Genomic DNA, 14,146 nt, shown 5'->3' on the forward strand with positions numbered 1-14,146 from the left:
ATGCCTGTGCCCAGTGCTCAGCACCTGACCGTGCCCAGGAAAACTGACACCGTGGTGGTGGGCACGTTCGACCAGGAGTTGCCCTCCCCTAATGAGCAGAAGCTGACCATCGAGAAGGTACCACTGGGGTGAGGGCCATGTGCCTGCGGGGTCCCACGGCCACCATGGGGAGCCCTGGGTGTCCAGGTCCCCCTTGTGCTGGGGGTTGGGTGCCCAGGAGGTCCCTGGTTCCCCCTGTCCTGAGAGTCAGGGTCCCCGCGGTATCCACGGTGCCCCGCATCCCTGGGATGGGATCCCCTGGGGTGTCACCGCTCCCCCTCACCACCCCAGGTCGGGTCCCCGGGTTGTCCCTGGTCCCCAGGACCTCTGAGGGACAGGGATCAGCATCCCCTTCACCCCTGCAAGTGGTGTGATGTGGGGTGTCCCCTGGGTTGGAGGCTGCCCTGCGAGGTCCTGAGCAGCGCCAAAGTCCCCAGCCAGCAGCAACCCCGGGAGGGACATGGGCTTGTTGGTGGCCCCGTTGTCCTGAGGACTGGGGTCTGGCCCCTGGTGCCTGGCACCCAATGGTGCCTGGGGCTGTCACCTGCTCCCTGGAGGCACCTCAGCTGGGGATTTGGGGTCTGCTCTGCCCCAGGGTCCCCCGGGTCTCTGTTGGTGTCCGTGGTCCCTGGGGAGTCCCCGTTGCCCAGTGCCCCAGGGGTTGGGGTCTGCTCCCTGTCGGTGTCCCTGGGATGTCCCCGCCACCCACCTGCCCCCAGAATTGGGGTTTACTCCCCGAGTCCCTTTCAGCCCAGGGCTTGGGTTCTGCTCCCTGGAATGTCCAAGAATCCCCACCACGTCCCTGCTGCCCTGTGCCCCGAGGGCTGCACTACGGGGACCCCGACAGCCTGGAATCCACAGGGTCGTTCCCTGGGGTCCCCAACAGTCCTCGGGGTCCCCCTCAGTCCCTGTGGATTCCCTGGTGCTCGGTGCCCTGGCCAAGGGTGCAGGCACTGGGAGCGGTGCCGCCTGCTCAAGGTCTTCAAGAACCCCAAGTTCAGCTTGCTGACCGTCGGCAACAACATCACTCTGCTCAAACTGGCCACCCCTGCGTGCCTGACGACCCACGTGTCCCCCATCTGCCTGACATAGGCCACCGATGACTTCCCGGGGGGGCTGACCTGTGTCACCACTGGCTGGGGAGGTCACTGACCTCAACGGTACCGCAACTTCCTGTCCCCATCCCCATCCTCATCCTATGTCCATCCTTGTCCCCATCCTCATCCCTGTCCCTGTCCTCATCCACGTATCCCTGTTCCCACCCCTATCCTAATCCCATCCTCATCCATAACCCCATCCCCGTGCTCATCCCCATCCCCATGCTCATCTCCACCGCTGCCTTCATCCCCCTCCAATCCCCATCCCTGTCCTCATCCTCCTTTTCCTGCTCATCCCCATCCTCATCCCCATCTCCATCCCAATCCTCCATCCCCCATCCTCATCCCAGTCCCTTTACCTAACCCATCCCCACCCTCATCCCAATCCCCATCCTCCTCTTCCTCCTCATCCCCATCCCCATCCCTGTCCCCTGTCCCCCCGGGGCCATGTGGGCGCTGACGCCGCCCCGCTTGCCTGCAGCCTCCTCGACGCCGGCGGTGCTGCAGCAGGTGGCCCTGCCGCTGCTCACCAACACTCAGTGCAAGCAGTACTGCAGCTTCCGCATTTCCGACGTGATGGTGTGCGCCGGTGGCGACGGAGCCTCCTCCTGCATGGTAGGTGCTCCTGGCCCCCCCCCCCCCCCGCGCCCCCGCGCCCCCCCCCCCCCCCCCAGTGCCGTGGCCCCTGCCCTCACTTGCTGCCTGCGGGTCGACTCCGGGGGCCCGCTGGTGTGCCAGAAGGACGGCGCCTGGACCCTGGTGGGCATCGTCTCCTGGGGCAGCAGCACCTGTGACCCCAACGTGCCCGACGTCTTCGCCTGTGTCACCAAGCTCCGCGACTGGATCAACTCCATCGTGGCGGCCAACTGAGGCCGGCAATAAACGCCGCCGCTCCCACCGTGCTGCCTCCTCGTTGCGGCACCGGGGCGGGCGGGGCAGCCGGCAGCCCGGGGTCGGGCACACGGTGGTCTCTGGGACACTCCCCCGGGCATGGGGACACATGGGCGGCACTACTGGAGGCATGAGGGTGCCTGGCTGGGTGGGAACATCCGGCTGGGCATGGGGACACAAGGCCGGGGGCCGTGGGGACACCTGGCCAGGAGGGCTGGAGGCAGAGGGACACGTGGCCTCCCGTGGGTCAGGGCCCCCAGCCAGGCGCGGGGACCTGTGGCCGAGTGCAGAGACAGCGAGCAGTGACAGGGACACTCGGCTGGGCTTGGGGACCCCCGGCCAAGGAGGGCAGAAGGCCTGGGGACACGCGGCCTCCCCCGGGAGGCGGGCACCCGTGGCCTGGGGCAGGACCCCTGAGCGGGCTCGGGGCCACCCGGCTGTCCACAGGGCATGGGGACAGGGGGGCAGGTGGGGGACAGGTGGGCTCCCGCGGGGCCACCTGGGAGGACGTGCGGGGACAAGGCCAGGCAGGGTGAGAGCGGCCAGCCGTGGGGACACCGGCCGGGCGGGAGACCCGCGCAGGGGCGCTGGGGGCGCAGCCCCGGCTGGGAGGGCAGCCGTGTCCCAGCCCCGGCCCCTCAGCCGGAGCCACCTTAACGTGGCGGTGCCGGCGGCGGAGGGAGAGGACGGGCCACCGCGTCGGGGAGGGCAGGTCCCCGTCCCGGTCCCGGCCTCGGCCTGGGCTGGCGCTGGCCGTCCCCACCATGGCTCTGCGGCGGGGGCTGGGGCTGGGGGCGGCCCTGGGGCGCCGGAGCTGCTGCTCCAAGGTGGGGCCGGAGGCGGGGCAGGGGGGTCCCGGAGGGCCGGGAGCCTCTGAGGACCGGGGGTCTCGGTGTGTCCCCGTGCCCTGGGCCGTGGGTGAGGGTGCCAGGGCCACGGCGCCCAGGCCGGACCCCCCTGCTCCTGCCCTGACGGGGCTCTTGCCCCCCCGCAGCACCCACTGCCCCCCGACTTTGTGGAGGCGCTGAGGGCCGTGGTCGGGGACCCCAACGTCTCCACGGCCATGGCGGTGCGGGAGCAGCACGGCCACGATGAGTCCATGCACCCGTGGGTGGCCGGGGCTGGGACCCCAGGAAGGGAAGGGCCTGGGGAGGGGAAGGGATCCTAGGGAGGGAAAGGGTCTGGGGAGGGAAGGGATCCCAGGGAAGGGAAGAGTTATGGGAAGGGGAAGGATCTGGAGAGGGGAAGGGTCTTGGGGAGGGGAAGGATCTAGGGAGGGGAAGGGTCATGGGGAGGAGAAGGGCCCTGGATTGGGGAAGGGTCTGGGGAAGGCAAGGGAGAGGAAGAGTCTAGGGTTTGGGAAGGGCCATGGGGAGGGAAGGGTCTGGGCAGGGAAAGGGTCCTGGGGAGGGGTAGGACCTCGGGGAGGGGAAGGGTGTGTGGAGGGGGAGATCCATGGGGCAGCAGTGTACTCTGTCCCTCAGCTGTGCCCCCCCCGACGCCGTGGTGTGGCCCCAGGCAGTGGGGCAGGTGCAGGAGCTGGCGGCGCTTTGCTACCGCTCCTACGTGCCCATGGTGCCCTTCGGCACCGGCACTGGCCTCGAGGGTGGCGTCAACGCCGTGCAGGTACAGGCCACACCCCGGCACCCCCTGGCATCCCTGGCCCCTGCCTGGGGGCTCTTGGTGCCCGCCAGTGCCCAGCCATGCTGATGCCCCCGTGCCAGGGCGGTGTCTGCTTCGACCTGAGCCGCATGGACGCCATCACGGAGCTGAGCCTTGAGGACTTCTCGGTGGCAGTGGAGCCGGGTGTCACCCGCAAGGCCCTCAACAGCCACCTGCGTGGCACCGGGCTCTGGTTCCCCGTCGGTACCGTGGGCACTGGGGAGGAGCTGGGGGGGGGCCAGGGGTGGCAGCACTAGGGGTGGCGGCACTGGGAGTGCCAGGGACATGTGTAGGGCTGGTGGTACTGGGGATGCTGGGGTCCTCATGGGTGTGCTGTGGTCCCAGGGGTTCCTCATGGGGCTGGGGATGCTGTCCTCCCAGAGGTGCTGGGGTTGCCCATGAGTGTTCTGTGCTCCCAAGGGTGCTGGGGGTCCCCACTGAGGTGCTGTGGTCCCAGGGGTGTCCATGGAGGGGAGCGAGTACCACAGTTGCAGGGGCGCTGGGGTCCCTATGGTCCCAGTGGCGTGCTGGGGCTGCCGTGGGGCCGGGCTCCCAGGGTGCCAGCTGAGCACAGTGTGAGGTCCCACGGGGATGTCCCATGGCTCTGTCCCCACGCCAGCCAGCCGGCCGTCCCATCCCCATCCCCATCCCCATCCCCATCCCCATCCCCATCCCCATCCCCATCCCCATCCCCATCCCCATCCCCATCCCCTGCCTGTCCCCTGCCCGCAGACCCCGGGGCAGATGCTTCACTGTGCGGCATGGCGGCCACGGGCGCCTCGGGCACCAACGCGGTGCGCTATGGCACCATGCGCCCCAACGTGCTCAACCTGCGTGTGGTGCTGCCGGACGGGCGCCTGCTCCACACTGCCGGCCCCGGGCGCCAGGCCAGGTGGGCAGCAGGGGGCTGGGCCGGGCCAAGGGGGGGGGTGTCGTGCAGGCGCCCTCTCACTGGCCCCATGCAGGAAGCGGGCGGCCGGCTACGACCTGACCTCGCTCTTCGTGGGCTCCGAGGGCACCCTGGGCTTCCTGACACAGGCCACGCTGCGCCTGCACCCCCTGCCCGAGGCCGTCGCCAGCACCACTGCTGCCTTCCCCAGTGTGCGGGCAGCCGTGGCCTGCACCGTCCAGGTCCTGCAGGCTGCCGTGCCTGTGGCCCGCATCGGTGGGTGCCAGAGGCTGGCGGTGTGGCCGAGGGCCCAGGTTGGCGGCGGGGCTCAGCACCACCTCCTCCTGGCCAGAGTTCCTGGACGAGGTGATGGTGGGTGCCTGCAGCCGTTTCAGCGGGCTGGAGCTGCCGGCGGCGGCCACGCTCCTCCTGGAGCTCCACGGCTCCCGGCACAGCCTGGCCGAGCAGCAGCAGCAGACGGGTAGGGATGGTGCCAACGTGGGGACAGGGGGCTGTGGTGGGCACCCAAGGGTGAGGGATGGGTGCCCAGGGATGGGGTCTGGGGGACCTGGAGGGTCCCCAGGGTGGGGGATGGGAGGCCTGAGCTGGGGACTTGGGCACCAGGGTGTCACCAGGGCAAGAGGTGGATCCCTACGGACAGGGGGACCACGGCTGTCCCAGGGTGAGGGATGGTGCTCGGGGGCCTTGACGTGTCTCTGGGGTGTGTGATGGGTGCCCAGGGACAGGGGACGGGGGACCTGGGGGCCACCAGGATGAGGGAGAGGTGCCCAGAGCTGGGGACCGGAGGAGGGAGGGTCCGGGGGCCTTGGGGATGGGGATGGGCGCCCAGGACCAGGGTCAGGGGGAGCAGGGATGGGTGCCCAGGATGGGGACTGGGGAACAACGGGCAGGTCCCCAGGGTGAGGAATGGATGTGTGGGCTGGGGGTCTGCTGGGGGCTGCAGGGCAAGGGAGAGGTGCCCAGGGCCAGGGGGGAGCAGGGGTGTCCTGGGGCATGGGATGGCTGCCCAGGATGGGGACTGGGGTCCTGGGGCGAGGGCCGCGTGCCCGGGGGTGCTGCGGGTCCCGCCCTGACCCACCCCAGGGCTCCTGGCCGCCGGCAGAGGAGATGGTGCGGCTGAACGGCGGCTCCAGCCTGGCCTGGGCAGAGGAGCCGGAGGAGCGTGGGCGCCTCTGGGCCATGCGCCATAGTGCCTGGTACGCCGCCCTGGCTCTGCGGCCCGGCTGCCAGGTGAGGGCCGGGCACGGGGACGGGGACGATGGTGGTGGCACCCCATGGTGCCACGGTTCTGTCCTGCCCGGCCCAGGGCTACTCCACGGACGTCTGCGTGCCCATCTCCCGCCTGCCCGACGTGGTGGTGGAGACCAAGCAGGACCTGCAGGACTCTGGCCTCACCGGTCAGTGGGGCTGCGGCCTCCCGGGGTGGGGTTGGTTGGGGGGCTGCCATCCTCCCCACTGCCCCCCGCCTGACCCCTGGCCCCACAGGCCCCATGGTGGGACACGTGGGCGACGGCAACTTCCACTGCCTCCTCATCTTCGACGCCCAGGACCCGGCCGAGGCCCAGCGTGTCCACGCCTTCACCCAGCGCTTGGGCAGGTGGGGATGGGGAAGTGCCAGGGGGACGGATGGGGGGACAGCCCCGTGCCATCCCCTGACCCCCTGTCCCGCAGGCGGGCACTGGCAGCGGGGGGCACCTGCACCGGGGAGCATGGCGTGGGGCTGGGCAAGCAGGAGCTGCTGCTGGAGGAGCTGGGCCAGGAGGGGCTGGACACCCTGCGCCGCATCAAGGCCGCACTGGACCCCCACAACCTCATGAACCCCGGCAAGGTGCTCTGAAGAGGGCACCGGCACCGAGCCGGTGGGGGGGGCAGCAGTCCCCATAGTCATGTCCAGGGTGGCCATGCTGCTCTGCAGTGCTACCCCTCGTGATCCCCCAAATCCCCTCAGCTGTGGGTTAGGGACCCCCAATAAACCCCTTTGCACCTGCAGTCTCCATGTCTTGTGATGTCTTTTGGGAGGGACAGGAGAGCCCAGCCCCTCTCCAGGGGGCCCTCCCCACAGCAGGCATACACAGACACCCAGGAGATAGGGGGGTTTTTAGGCAAATCTTTATGCTGCTGGGGGAGGGGGGGCAGGGGGCTGAGTTTGGGAGGGCTGCAACTCCGTAGCTCCAGGAACCAGCGGACGCTTCCCCTGTGTTTAAAAGGCACCAATTTTGGTTTGCGGTTCGGTTACAGCTAGTACAGTAGCAAAACCCGAGATGTTATATCCCTCCCACCCAGCCCCTTATTACCCCTTACCCCCCTGGGGCCCCTTATTCACAGCCCTCGGTGCACAGGGGGACAGGAGAACCCATCCCTGCCACACTGTCCCACCCTGAGGGGTGGCTTCCACACCCTTAAAATCTGCTGGCTGCCAGAGACTGCTCAGGAGCCCCCCGGCAAGTGGATTAGTCACAGCATCACCCAAACTACCAGGCGTATTCCTGCCTCACTTCAGCAGGGGCCTGACCCCATAGCCTCCAGGCCAGGACTGGCTGCCAGTTTTGTACAGAGAGAGAGGACAGCAGGGAGGGAGTGGGCACGCATTGTCCTCCCAGCTTTGCTTCATGACGGGCACAGCTCTGAAACCAATCCTGGCCTTTGGCTGGAAGGAGGAAGAGGAAGGAGGATGATGGCCCCCGTCCCTCATCCCTCTACCTGCAGAGCCCCAGGCCACCGGTGTGCACAGGAGTCTCTATGTACATGTCTGCTTACACCAGGCAGGGAGAGCACTCGCAGAGGGGGATGCATGTCTGGGGACAGGATGGGGCCCGTGGGGAGAGGACAGCAGCCTGGGGCCATCACATGGCTGCCAGCTGGCCCAGCACCATCCTGAACTGCTGCGTGCTGTTTGCAAGGTCCTTGACGCGCTCCACCATGTCCTTAGACGCAGTAGGAGAAGGGTAGTGAAGGGCAGCCGCCTTGGTGGTCACCACAATCTCCTTGAGCATCTCACAGAGGAGGTTGCTGTAGTGCATCACCTTGTGCTGGACATCCTGGGCCTTGGCCTGGCGGGACAGCGTGTCCCCGATGAAGACAAGCTTGTGGGCGCTGAGGATGACAAACTTGCTGTGGGCCACGAAGATCTTGGGGGGTTGGTTGGTGCTGACAGCAGTGAAGAAGGCGTCAACGGCATTGGTGAGCGTGGTGAGGTTGGCCTCGCACTGCTCCAGGTAGAAGAGGAGGAGCTGCCGGTCAGCAGGACACAGGGCCCCGCTGCCTCGCACCGGGCCGTAGTGCTGTGGAGGGCTCCAGTTGGACAGGTCATTATCGATGGGACGCGTCACCTCCTGCTCCAGCCGCTCAAACTGCTTCAGCTGCAGGAGGGATGGGCGTGAGGCAGGACGGCCATCAAGCCAGCGCCCGCTCCCCTCCCTGGAGCCACCAGCATGGGTGGCTGTGGCCACTGGCCCCGTGTAATGGCTGTGCCCCGGGGAAAACAGCAAGGGACAGTGTCAGCCCCAAGACAGCTGTGCCAGGCTCCTCTCTGCAAGGCGCCAATGCCCCTCTCTGCCAGCACAGCACTGGCACCAGAGGCGAGCCAGAACCCACCACAGGGGCAGCCACACAGCAGGGGACTGTGGTCCAGACCAGCAGCAGGGGGGTACAAGGGGAGCAGGAGCCAAAACCCTGCTGCCCACCCCAGAAGCTGTGCCCAGCAGCACCCACACACCCCAGCTCCATTACCTGCTGGTGCTCCAGCTGGTCCTTGCTCTGCCGGATGATGTTGCCTTTCTCCAGCAGCTCCTTCTGGGTCTTCTCAAACTCCTCCTTGCCCTGCAGGGAAGGAAGAGGCATGACATGGGGGTCAGCAGCACCAGTCTTGCCGAGAGCAAGCCCCTGCCTGCCCTGGGACACTCCTGGTCCCCACAGTCCTCAAGATGAAGGGTAAAAGCAAGATATTGCTGACAGAAGTACCACTGCAGTCAGAGCTGTTCAGTGTCCCCGTGCTGGGGAGCCACCGGCACAAAATGCACCCATGGGGAGCAGCCCCCTTGCCCACACCCACCTGGAGATGGACGTAGTCATAATCCTCCATCCAGCCACTCTCGCTGTTCTCGTAAGGCCCATCGGGTGACTCCTGGGCCAACAGCTTGGGTGGGGAGGGCAGGGGCCGCGACTGGATGCTGCTAGCCTTGTCAGAGGGGTGAGTGGGCCCATGGCCACCACTCTCCGCCGCCTGCTTTGTCCGTTTGAAGAGAAGGGAGGCATTACCATGCAGGAAGGAGGCCAACTGCTTGGTGTCATCGGGGACACCGCGCGAGTGCATGACGAAGTGCTCCAAGTCATCCGTGCCCAGCTTGCCACTGACCAGGGCGCTCGGGGCCCAGTGGCAAGCATCCAGCGCTTGGCCATGCCGTGCCAGAGCTTGGTAGACGTCCTCCATCTTCTGCAGCTGCTTGCTGAGCTTGGTGTAGAGGGAGCGGTCGGAAGCCTGGGCAGCATTGCCCACCGCCCCCCGGGCAAACTCCAGCAGGTCCCGGAGGGCTGTCCGGACGCCCTCAGCTGCCCCACGGATGCTGGCAGCATTGGCCTCCATGTGCTCAGGGCTGCGCCAGTTGGCACCAATGAAGGACATGAGGTAGGAGACTGCGCCGCCAACACCATGCTGGAGCTTGGCCAGTGTCTCCATGGCGGCGTCCAAGTCCAAGGAGAACTCCTTGCCGGCTCCCTTGGCCGGCTCCTTCACGGGCACCACATCCAGTGAGGATGTGGAGATGTTGCTGCGGGTGCTGCCCGTGCTGGAGGCCGAGAGGCGTTTGGCATCAGCACCCTTGACCTCACGGTCCACTTGCGGTGGCACGTCGTAGATATACTCGCCCTCTGTGTCCAGGGAGCCCTTGCCCGGAGCATGCAGGTCCCGGGGAACATCATAGACCTCCTGGGAGGGGAAGGCCGACCCCCCCAGCTTTTTGAGGCTGGGGGGCACATCATAGATCTCGTGGGAGAGCGGTGGCTCGGGGGCACCCTTCCCAGCTGCTGGCGGCACGTCGTAGACATCCTCCGGCAAGTAGGGCTCCTGCTGGGCCAGGATGAGGGGGTGGCGAGAGGGGTCGAAGGCTTTCTGCTTGGCAAAGGCGGGGGGCACGTCATAGGTCTCCTCCCGCGCTGGGCCATCTGGCACATCCTTGCTCACCGATGGGGGGACATCATACACCTGCAATGGCAGCGGCAGGCACCATCAGCACTGCTGGGAGAGCCAGCGTGGGTCACGCGTGGATGCGCAGGTGGGCTTGTGGGGTGCATGTAAGTGCCAGCGCCAGGCACGCAAGATGGTGCTGCATGAGCCCCGGGATGGAGTCATGCACCCCAGGGGTGCCCCTGCCCCCAGGGAGGCTGCCGCAGCACCCCTGGCCTCCCATGTCCCCTTTGGGGCAGTAATCACAAAAATCCTAGTGGAGCCCAGGTTGGAAGGGACCTCAAAAGATCATCTGGTCCAATCTCATCAACCACCCTGTCTCCTCGCACCTTGAAAGCCTCCAGCGCTCGGGATGTCACCGCATCCCTGGGGAGGTTGTTCAGCGAACGATTGTTCTCACTGTCAAATGTGTCTTTCTGATATGGAGAAGCTGGGAGCTTCCCAGCAGCACTTACAGTTTGGTGCAGGTTCTTCTCCACGCTGGGGGGCACGTCGTAGATCTCCTGCCCTGGGTCCTGCCCATTGGGACCCTTCACTGCCATGGGGGGGGTGTCATAGACCTGGAGGGGGGGTGGGGTGTCATAGGACGGTGTGTCAGGGATGGCATGTGCACCCACCTCCTCCCAAGGACCATCTGGGAAGGATGGAGGTGCCAGAAGCAGCCTCGAGGACCATAATGTGCCCAGCTTTGGGTGTAATTTGCCCAGGTTTGGATCCCAGGCTGTGCCAGAGCATCTCCTGTGCCGTGGGACGGAGCCTGTGGTCCCCCACCCCCACCTAGCCTCACCTCCTGGCTGAACTGGCTTGGGACCCCCCCTCGGACAGGCGGCACATCGTAGATCTCCTGGGAGCCCGCAGAGAGGAGGTGACGAGGGAAATCGTACTCATCCTGCTCGCCCTTGGGGGAGTCGTAGACGTACACTTGTCCTACGCGAGTGGGCACCAGCACCTGGCAAGAGGAAAAAGGACAAGGTGGGCACCGTCAAGCATCCCTAGCCTGCCTCCCCCACCCCCGTATCATCCCCCACCAAAACCCAGTGATGGGGCTGGAAAGAGGATGGGTGCCAGATCCTGTACCAGATTGTCCAGCACCGGGCAAACCGGTGCCCACAGGAGGGCGCTCCCCGGCTGGGCGTGCACAATTTTTTCGTGGCGACGCCAGGGACGGGGGGATGATATCACCGGTTATTTATAGCGGCAAGCCTCGGCGAGAGACAAAGCCCAGCCAGCACAGCCGTGGCGTGCAGAAGGGAACGGCCAATTTGGGCACTGAGCTGCGGGCAGGGATCTGCCAACGCCCCGTGGGCGTTGGCAGATCCCTGCCCACAGCCTGGTGCCCACCTTGCTGTATCATGGGGACACGAGAGCAGTAAACAACCAATGCCAGAGGGTCATGGCACGCTGCCCAGCTGATGCTGGGGACAAGAAGAGCTGAACAACTGTCAGAGGTGCTGGGGTTGGTCCTCCCTTTTAGGGTGCTCGCAATGCCCTGGCTGTGATTTGGCAGTGCCCCCCGCCCCCCTCACCAACTGATTCCCAGGGGTGTGAGTCAGAGTAGCCTTCCCGGAAAACGCTCGCTCCTCTTCCCTGGGATGACATACCAGGGAAGGGGCAGAGCCAGGAGGAGCCCGGTGTCTGGGATATAGCTGTTAGGCTGCCCTGGACAGGGTCCCCATGCTGGGGACAGGCTGGTGGCTCACCCTCGCCTCACTGGTAAACCCAAGTGGCAAGTGCCAGCAGGCTCCCTGGCATGGCTGGGACACACTGACACCAGCTTGCCTGCCCCTGCCCACGCTCCCGGGAGGAAGAAAACATCACAGCACCAAGCCAGGTACCACAGCTACCTCCATAGCTGCAGGACCTGGCCAAGGGGCATCTCCAAGCAGCTCCTGGGTTGCCAGCCCCGCCATGCCCACCCCAGACACGGCTGCCATGCCCTCAGTGATGCCAGCAGAGCCCATGCGAGAGATCAAAAGGACCCAAGTGCTGAACGCTGTGCCAGTCCCAAGTCAAGCAGCCCACACCAACTGGGGGCACCCCAGCCACCGCAGGCACCCCTTGGCATGCTCACTCCTGCCAGCAGCGTGGGGAAGGATGCCCACACACCCCCTGTGACGGGCACAAGGGCTGCCCGCTCCAAGAGACAGCGGCAGGCGGATAAGCTGAAGCCCCACAGCCCTGGCATCCACTCGCCACCATGGATGACAGAGCACCCCACAACCACACTGCCACCCCCCCAGACCCCCAATCCTACCTTTCCCTGAGGCTTGTGCCCTTCCCAGCTCCTCATGTCCAATGAAGGGGGCACCTGGTAGATGTCTTGAGCCTGACCAGCTGAGGGAGGAACCTGGTAGACATCCTGGGGGGGGCTGGCAGAACCCCCGGGGTACGCCTCTGCCGCTTGGCCCAGGGAGGGGGGCACCTGGTAGATCTCCTGGCTGGGGCTGGGGAAGGCGTGGGGAGGTGTCTGCTTCGGGTAGGCGGGCGGCTGCTTAGCCGGGGCAGGCGGGAACTGTCCAGTGGGTGCTGAGCCCGGGTAGAGACCCTGCTGTCCCTTGCTGGGGACCGGCATTAGGTAGACGTTGTCCCCTTGGGGGGCATAAGCAGGGTGCATGGGTGTGTACTGCGAGGCGGGCGACAGCGGGGTGTAGCCCCCTTGGTGGTGGTAAGGCAGAGCTGGCTGGGCCACCGGCGGCTGCGGCGGTGCTTGCCCCTGCGCCGGGCAGGGCGCTTGCTGCTGCTGCTTCTTGTCGTACATGCCCACCAGGATCTTGAGGCGGTTCCCAGGGACGATGCCCTGCCGGCCGTGGAGCGAGCAGAGCCACCAGCCATCCAGCCCCTGTGTGTTGCGCTCCAGCACGGTCATGATGTCGCCCTTGCGGAAGGAGAGCTCGTCCGGGGACTCGGCCACGTTGTCGTACAGCGCCTTGGCCAACACGTTCTGCAAGAGAGCCCCGTGCCGGGGCGGTGAGCCAGGCCCCGCCGGCCGGCGGGGAGTCATTCCGGCGGGTGCCGGTGCCCAGTGTCGGGACCGGAGCCCCGCGGGCCCGGGGGTGGGTGGCTTTGCTGAGCGGGTCCCACCGGCTGGACCTCCCCGCTCCAGCCGCCTTTTCCTTCCCCGCTGGAGTTCAACCCATCCTTCCCGGAGGTGGTGCTAGAAGGGGCCGGGCCCTTCCGCCTCCCCGGTTGCCTCCCCGGTTTCGGGGGGACCTCCTCTGCCTTGCCCTCCCCTTCCCGCCGCCGCCGGGGAGGAAGTGCCAGGGCGGTGAGTCAGCCGTGGCCGTAGCCATCCCCATCCCCACGCCAGCCACCGCCGGGCCCAGGCCCCTTCCAGCCCCTGGTGCCGGCCGTCCCCACGGCGGACACCGGCTGTGCCACGTCGTCTTGCCCGTGCCATGGCAGCGGACCCACCTGCCAAAGCCCTCGGCACTTACCGGTGCCATGGCGGCAGTGGGACAGGCCGCAGCCTGCCGCGGGCTCCCGCCACCGCCCGGGATGGCGGGACCGGACTCGCCGGCTCTCCCGCCTCTCCGCAGCGGCCCGGCGGGGCGTCTCGGGCTGCCCGCTCCTACCTGCTGCCGCCCGGCTTCCCTGCCTGCTGCCAGCGCCCACCCCCGCTCGGCAGGGAGACGGCGGCCTGAGGAGGCCTGCGGCCCCGCTGGGCTCTCCCCGGGGGTCCCTCCCGGGGGTCCCTCCCGGAGCGCCGCCGCCCGCCGGGCAGGGAAGCCTCGGGGCAAGGCCTCACCGCCCCGCCGCGGCGGGGCCGGGCCCAGGTCACGCGAGGGGGCCTGGCTGAACCGGGGGGGGGGGGGCTCTGCCCGGGCCTGGCCGTGGGGGCACGGGCTGCGGCCTTCCTCCTCCTCATCATCGAAGCGAGGGCTCCCCGCCCTGCGCCGTTATCCCGCGTACTGCCTGGGGGGGAGGGGGGGGGGCACGCGTGTCCCTGGGCCCCGCGGGAAGGCGCCCCGCGGGAAGGCGCCCCCCCGCCCCGCCCCGCCCGTCCCCCGCTCACCAGGTAGTTCATCTTCCCGCGGGGCTGCTCCGGCCCTAGCGCCGGTCGGCCGGGGGCCGGGGCCGGGCCGGCGGCGGCGGGGCGGGCGGGCGGCGCGGCGGCGGCGGCGCCGTAGGGATCATTATAGCGCGGTGCCCGCCCGGGCCCGGCGGCCCCGCCCGCCCCCATTGGCTGCGCCCGCCCGGCGGGGGCGGGGCTGCGCCGGGGCGGGGCGGGGCGGGCACCGGCACCGGCACCGGGAGGGCGGACCGGCACCGAGGGGTGCGCCGCCGGGCAGCCGGGGTGCAGGGGGGCGTGCGGCGGGGGGGGCAACGGGCGTGCGGCGGGCGTTGCAAAGGGTAACGGCCGTGCAA

General features: G+C 67.8%; 3 protein-coding genes across 5 annotated transcripts; 2 read left to right on the forward strand and 1 right to left on the reverse strand.

Moving 5' to 3' along the window:
* Positions 1-2,006, forward strand: LOC147415003 (chymotrypsinogen B-like). The gene is given in 4 exon segments (XM_086468821.1): positions 1-117; positions 1,018-1,183; positions 1,618-1,750; positions 1,844-2,006. Coding segments are annotated over 4 exon segments (579 nt in total).
* Positions 2,007-2,791: 785 nt separating this feature from the next.
* LOC147415004 (D-lactate dehydrogenase, mitochondrial-like) lies at positions 2,792-6,436 on the forward strand. The gene is made up of 11 exons (XM_086469386.1): positions 2,792-2,854; positions 3,022-3,134; positions 3,512-3,653; positions 3,752-3,893; positions 4,422-4,581; positions 4,655-4,854; positions 4,931-5,059; positions 5,702-5,829; positions 5,906-5,996; positions 6,085-6,196; positions 6,271-6,436. The coding sequence occupies exons 1-11, from the start codon at positions 2,792-2,794 to the stop codon at positions 6,434-6,436; spliced, it is 1,446 nt and encodes a 481-aa protein (XP_086325512.1).
* A 1,006-nt stretch (positions 6,437-7,442) lies between these two features.
* Positions 7,443-13,805, reverse strand: BCAR1 (BCAR1 scaffold protein, Cas family member). 3 transcript variants are annotated; one of them, XM_086469252.1, is made up of 8 exons: positions 13,794-13,805; positions 12,036-12,722; positions 10,569-10,730; positions 10,231-10,341; positions 10,182-10,193; positions 8,651-9,799; positions 8,329-8,418; positions 7,443-7,958 (listed from the first exon to the last, which is right to left on the reverse strand). In XM_086469252.1, the coding sequence occupies exons 1-8, from the start codon at positions 13,803-13,805 to the stop codon at positions 7,443-7,445; spliced, it is 2,739 nt and encodes a 912-aa protein (XP_086325378.1). The 3 variants fall into 3 exon arrangements, with proteins under 3 accessions (XP_086325378.1, XP_086325379.1, XP_009958391.2); XM_086469253.1 differs by lacking the exon at positions 10,182-10,193 and having other exon boundaries at positions 10,237-10,341; XM_009960089.2 differs by lacking the exons at positions 10,182-10,193; positions 13,794-13,805 and having other exon boundaries at positions 10,237-10,341; positions 12,036-12,782.
* Positions 13,806-14,146: the final 341 nt, after the last annotated feature.

Source organism: Leptosomus discolor, chromosome 8 (assembly GCF_034619465.1).
Source record: "Leptosomus discolor isolate bLepDis1 chromosome 8, bLepDis1.hap2, whole genome shotgun sequence".
NCBI lineage: Eukaryota > Metazoa > Chordata > Aves > Leptosomiformes > Leptosomidae > Leptosomus > Leptosomus discolor.